The 7,125-nt window shown below is 34.6% G+C and overlaps 1 protein-coding gene across 1 annotated transcript; it reads left to right on the forward strand.

Moving 5' to 3' along the window:
- The first annotated feature begins 442 nt into the window (after positions 1–442).
- LOC114314300 (granule-bound starch synthase 1, chloroplastic/amyloplastic-like) lies at positions 443–1,482 on the forward strand. The gene is made up of 4 exons (XM_082880752.1): positions 443–458; positions 559–818; positions 925–1,101; positions 1,211–1,482. The coding sequence occupies exons 1-4, from the start codon at positions 443–445 to the stop codon at positions 1,478–1,480; spliced, it is 723 nt and encodes a 240-aa protein (XP_082736878.1). The 3' UTR covers positions 1,481–1,482.
- Positions 1,483–7,125: the final 5,643 nt, after the last annotated feature.

Here is a 7,125-nt window from a genome sequence, read left to right on the forward strand (position 1 = left end):
GACCTTATGGTATGTTCCATTCTCAAAGTTTGTACCTTTATTTATCTATTTATTTTGCATTCTATTATAAATGGTGTAACATATCTGTCTCGTACAAATGCAGGGGAGGATGTTGTCTTCATTGCCAATGATTGGCACACTGCTCTTCTTCCATGTTATCTGAAGAACAAAGTACAAACCTATGGGGATCTACAAGAATGCCAGAGTAAGATTGCTCAATTACGTCGTTAAGAATTTCAGGCAAATAATAAAATTAAAACAGAAGAATTTTAGCCAAATGACAAGGACTATTTGTTGGGATTTAACACTAGTACTGACAAATGATGGTAGGTTGTTTTCTGCATCCATAACATTGCCTACCAAGGGAGATTTCCCTTTGCAGACTTCTCTCTTCTCAATCTTCCGGAACAATTTAAGGGCTGTTTTGATTTTATTAATGGGTATGTATGCAGATTTGAGTATTTGAAATTGCTATTACCGGAGATGTCTTAACATCGGATGGAATTTTCCAACTGCTATGGTTTGAGAAATTTTTTTCTCTTGTCAAGTTATGACAAGTTTTCGCATGTTGCAGGTATGACAAGCCTGCCAAGGGAAGGAAAATTAACTGGATGAAGGGTGGAATATTAGAATCAGACAGGGTTGTAACAGTGAGCCCATACTATGCCCAGGAACTTGTTTCTGGTATAGATAAGGGTGTGGAATTGGATAACATCATTCGTAAGACCGGTATAACTGGTATTGTCAATGGCATGGATGTCCAGGAGTGGAATCCATCTACAGATAAATACATTGATGTCAAATATAATGCCACAACTGTAAGATTCTTCTAATTCTTTTTCTACTGTCTTAATTTTCCATTAATCTCTCAATATTTTTGTGGCTTTAAAAAGCCTTAGCGTATTACAATTGTGATTTTTTTAGGTCATGGCTGCAAAGCATCTTTTGAAGGAAGCACTTCAAGCAGAAGTTGGGTTGCCTGTGGACGCAAACATCCCCTTGATCAGATTCATTGGTAGACTAGAAGAGCAGAAAGGCTCAGATATCCTAGCGGCTGCCATTCCTAAATTCATTAGAGAGAATGTTCAGAATGTAGTTCTTGTAAGTTTAGTGTTTTTTTTTCTTAGATAACTTTTTTTTTTTAAAGAGAACTTTTATTTGTCGCTTTTTTCTGGTATGAATTGTGAAATGGATTTGCTCTTTCTATTAGGGCACTCGCAAGAAATACATGGAGAAGCAGCTAGAACAGCTCGAGATAATATATCCCGACAAGGCCAGAGGAGTGGCAAAATTCAACGTACCCTTGACCCACATGATTATTGCTGGGTCTGATTTTATGTTGCTCCCTAGTAGATTTGAACCTTGTGGTCTCATTCGGTTGCATGCCATGAGATATGGATCGGTAAACCCTATTTTTCCCCCTATTTGGCTGCTGCTTTTAAAACTTAATGAATCATGCACAATTACTTGCTTAAATTGATCATTCTTTCATGATTTGATTTTATTTTTTAAGAAAACACTGTGCTAGGTCACGAACGAGGAGCCTTGCTTTCATAGTGCTTCTGCTACCACTTGGCTACAAGGCTGTGATTAGATTTCAAACCAGTTGAGAAAAGTTAGTTATTATTGTGTTAATCCTATGTTTGTGTCTCTAAGCCATCTTTAGGGTCTTTTCACTCCAAATATCATTCGACTTGTGGTTAATGGTTTTATTTACCTATTCATTTTTTAGTACGCATTGTCTATTTTGTAGCTCAAGATCCTCATCTGCTATCATTCTTTCTTGATATTGCAGCAAACTATGACGGAAATTGATTCATAACCATTCAGGATGGTGTGTGGAAAGTAAGTCCTTGATGGGTTTGTCTTAGCGCAATATTTTTGCAACTTTACTGCATCATCTATTCAGCATACTTAATAAGAGATAATTTTTAGTTGTATGGAAGGACTTCAAAATTCTCTCTGGATCAGCAGATGACTTCTTTTATTGCACAGAAATTTAAAGGCCATTGATTGTGTTAAATTATAGTTTAAATTGACTTTTAGTGGGCATCAAACATTTTTGGCAGGCCACACCTTTACTTCTGACAGTGGCAATTGTTGAGCTCAGTGATATTGCATTTGTAGTGGGTTCCCTTTGTCCCTGTCCATGTTAGGTCTATACATTCAAAGAGCTTGAGGATTTTGTAGTTAGTATTTTAGTGATAATTTGATGCCCATTTTCAGGTTGACTCTATACCAGCAGTTTTTGGTGTTACTCGAGACCCTTCTGTAGTTTTCACATCTAATTTCTTTGCCATCTTAGGTAACTCTTGGTCTTCATTCTTCTGATTTCTCTCAAAAGTAATTATAATTCAAGCTAAATTCCATCCGTTAAATTTCTTCCCTATTTATGTGATCACTTATGCATAAAATCTTCTTGTTAGTGCTTCTTGGTATGTGATAAAATCTTCTTGTTAGTGCTTCTTCAAATACTGTTTATAAGTATTGGGTACAAATTCTTTAATTTGTGTTTGTTTTGGTGAATCTGATTGCAGTTTATGTTTTGATGCAGGCATGTAGACCAGTGAAGACTACAAATTTAATGCTAAGACATGATTTTTGGATATATGTTAGTTTGTGGTTAATGTTAAGACATGATTTTTTTGATATATGTTAGTTTGTGGTTAATGTTAAAACATGATTTTTGAATTTTGGATATGCTAATTTTGTGGGTAATGGTGATTTGATATTAATTGAATGAGAAAGTGAATTAATGCTTCATTACAGGTATTTTTTTAGTTCAATCAAATAAAATTAGCACAATTTCAAAAAAAAAAAAAGGTATATGACGGCATTTCTACAAACGCCTCTTAAACCCTACTTACTAACGGTCATATTTTCAAAAAAAGAAATGACGGCGTTTTTCCAAAACGTCGCGAAATATCGTCAGTGACGTCAGTGTGTTTAGTAGGACATTTGGCGATGTTTTTAAAAACGCCGCCTATACTAATATCACGACATTTTTAAAACGCTACAAAGCTATAGCGACAGCCGCGTCCTCGGCGTTTGGTACTAAGCGTCGTAAAAGGAATTGGCAGCGTTTTTGACACTTATAGCGGCGTTTTTTAAACACCACTAAAAGTCTGTTTTCCAGCAGTGATTATTATTATTATTATTATTATTATTATTATTATTATTATTATTATTATTATTATTATTATTATTATTATTATTTTCTTCTTTTGAAATTCGTACTTAAAATTAATAATCCAAATCCAAATACTTAAATTTGAAATATATAGTCTCAAAATGCTTGAAAAAAGTTCAAATTTTCTTACAATAGTGATTGAAGGATTAGGAACGCGTCTAATTTTAAATGGTTCATTTCTCTTTGAATGAATTATTTTATTTTTGATTTCTGTCCAATATAAACAAATATTATCAATCGGATAAATTGACATAATAGGAAAAAATAAAAGGCAAACTTGATATATATATATATATAATTGAAATTATAGTGATCAAATTGACACCACAAAAAAAAAAAAAAAATTACAACAAAGACAAGTATAATTTGGCCAAAAAAATTATCGTACTGATGAGACCTATAAGGGTTTCATTGTATTTGATTGAGAGATTTGAAAATGGAAAAGAAAAAATAAGTGAAATGTGAATAAAATATACCTATATTTCACCTAATTTCACACACTTTTCTTTTTTCTTTTCAAATCTCAGCCAAATACAATGTTAATGTATTGAAACATGCATGCCACAAACACATTGGACAAGCATCATATGTAGGACTTGACTGCACTAACTATTGTGGCAAGGGACTAAAATGTAACAAAATATATATTTTGAGAATCGATAAGCAACAAAGAATATATTTTAGAGATCACATAAGTATTTGACAGTTTTGATTTTGTTGAAACTTAAATATGAAATTATGAAAATATTTCAACTCCATTTATCAATTTAGTTTGACAAATTAATATTACATTTTGCATACTTAGGAGATGTTTGACAATTGGCTAAAATAATGAAAAAGTTCAAAGATTATTTCTCTTCTATTTACTTTTTTTTTACTTTTTTGAAAAGAGGTAAAGAAAACTATTCCTAAACACTTTTATACTTTTCTCTCATATTTTAGTTAAAAAATAAAAAATAAAAAATAAAAAAACTACTAAAATAACAATTTCCCAAACAAATCCTTAGGGCATGTTTGTTTGGCTAACTCATTGAGGGGATTGGAGACTGTTACTCCAATGGGATTGTCAATGATGTACGTTAGTGGACTTAGCTTTCCCTGAGAAAGCATGTAATTGAAAAAATAGTGAGGGGATTGAAAAAATAAGTGTTTTTTTTTTTTTACCCAAGTACAACCTGTTATTTGTAAATATATATATATATATATATATTTGTTTTAGAATTTTTTTAAATATAGAAATATATATATTTTTTATTTTATATAAAAATAATTTAACAATTCCATCACTAACTATCTCTCTCACTATCATCAAAACAAATATACTTTTACTTAATTCTCTTACTAACAATTCCTACATTAACAATCTCTTCACTATCCCCTCACTAACAATCTCATCCAACCTAATCCGCCAAGCCTTATTGTATTTTTCAAGCCAGACTAGGCTCATATGCATTGTTAAGTCAGCTAATTTTGGATAGACCTGTCTTTCCTAGATAAAAAGCAAGCCTAATCATCGTATCATATTTCAGCTGCCAAATTATTCAACACTATATTCAAGAAGCCCAACATGTTGAAGTTTTGTTACAGCCTCAATTTTCTGTTTTGAGCAAATGTCCTCCCAATCAGCAAATCTGGATCTTCTAGAGTAATTTTTCAAAAAATGATTTTAAATTAATTTTTTGATTGGTTGAAATTTAATTTTACAAAAATTAGAGGTACAACAACAATACAAAAAATTAGTTTAGGGTCACTTTAAGAAAAATCACTCTAAAAAATCTTGACTTTGGAATTTGAGATTTGTTCTTATATGTTGTTATCATCTCTCTTGTACTTCGATTTTTTTTTTTAATATATTTTTCGCTAGTTATAAAAATGAAATTCTTACTTTAAAAATAAAAACTATTCCTTTATATATATATAGGAAAAGTAATTACAAAGAAGAGGGAATCTCGTAAGCCACTAACGCCATTAAAGAGGGAGGAACTTCCTCCATCCAACCGCGTGGTAACTCAAAGTCTAAGGCTTATCTACTTAAATAATAAGTCACATAATTGCCTTCTCTATAAACATGCGAAACCGATGAGGAATGGAATTGCAAGAGGAAAGCCTGAGCCCTACCCACGAAATGACCATAACAAGACAAATTTTTCGCCTTTCCCTGGATTGCAGACACCACGTTTAGAGAATCTCTTTCAAGTTGAATATTATCCAAACCTAAATCATACCCAAATTGAAACGCTTTAACTGCACCCAATGCTTCCACACAATCCACATCCTCCAAATAATGAATTCGCTCAGCCATGGAAGCAATAACGGCCCCATTACTGTCGCGAACAATAATCCTAATACCAGCAACTGCTTGGGTCTTCCGAACCAAGCCATCGAAATTCAATTTAAACACACCCTCTTGTGGCACAACCCACCTTCGAACCCGCACATGATGCACTGGAATTTGGCTGCATTGTTGAGCTTCAGCATACTCTGTTACGTACTTCTCAACAAAAGACACAACCTCATCTATGGTCCTTGCCTTATTGTCAAATGGAATTGAGTTCCGTTGATTCCATAAACCCCAACAAATAGTAAAAAATAAATTCATCAACTCCATACCATACTTGGCCATAAGATTGCAAACCCACTCAAAACAATTACTAACAGGTATAGAATTGATAACCATCGAAATCAAGCTGGACATCCAAACTTGCCTCGCAAACCAGCAATTGTGAAAGCAATGGCCCATGGTTTCAACTTCAACTCCACACCACTCACATAAATCCATATTCACGATATGGCGTTTCCGCAAATTTGCCCACACCGATAACAACCCAAGACACATTTTCCAGCCAAATATCTTGAGTTTATTCAGAATCTGAAGCTGCCATAAAGCACTCCAAAACTACTTCTTTGACATGCCATCATCGGATGTGACACCAAGGCCATCTGAGGAGCCTATATTCACATACAAATGATACGCCGATCGCACTGAAAACTCTCCATTTCGCATAAAATGCCAAACTAATTTATCCGGAGGTAATGTTGGACAAAGAGGAATGCGTCAAATAGCTTTACCATCAACGCGCAAGAATTGTTGAGTAAAAATCTCGGCGTTCCAGTTACCATACTGGGAATCAATCAAAACACTAACCGTCGCATTGTTCGGGAGAGTTGAATGTGGAAAAATGACCTTAAAAGTATGAGGCCGTGGAATCCATTTATCGGACTTAACCGAAATGCTCTCTCTGTTGCCAACTCGTCATCGCAGCCCAGCCTTAAGCAAACATCGAGAGCCCGCTATACTCCTCCAGGTGAAAAATGGGTTGCTTTCTAGCATTGCATCAAGGAACGAAGTGTGAGGAAAATACTTGGCTTTTAACACCCTTGCAAGCAACGATTGAGGCCGCTGCATAAGTTGCCAACACTGTTTGGCCAACATGGCTATAGTAAACTCTTTAAGGCATAGAAAGCCCATCCCCCCATGCAATTTAGATTTGCACAAATGCTTCCAGTTAGTCTAGTGGATTTTACGGGCTTCCTCCTTTTGTCTACACCAATAATTGCACACCATTGAGTCAATTTCATGGCACAAACCATCAGGTAATCAAAAACAGGACATAATGTAAGCAGGAATTGCTTGAGCAATGGATTTAATAAGGACCTCTCGACCCGCAACCGATAGTGATTTCTCCTTCCACCTATTTAATCAATGCCATACTCGCTCCTTGACAAACTCCAAAACTACTCGTTTAGACTGGCCCGCACAATACGATAAACCCAAATACTTCCCATACGTCGCCATAAAAGCCACCCCAAGAATTGATGTCACCACTTGCTGAGTAACCAAGTCTGTATTCTTACTAAAGCAAACAGCAGATTTTTGGAAATTAATTTTCTTCCCCGACGCTTGCTCATACGTTTGAAGGATATCTCGCAACACC

Source organism: Camellia sinensis, chromosome 7 (genome assembly GCF_055761805.1).
Source record: "Camellia sinensis isolate YWXY chromosome 7, ASM5576180v1, whole genome shotgun sequence".
NCBI classification, from domain to species: domain Eukaryota; kingdom Viridiplantae; phylum Streptophyta; class Magnoliopsida; order Ericales; family Theaceae; genus Camellia; species Camellia sinensis.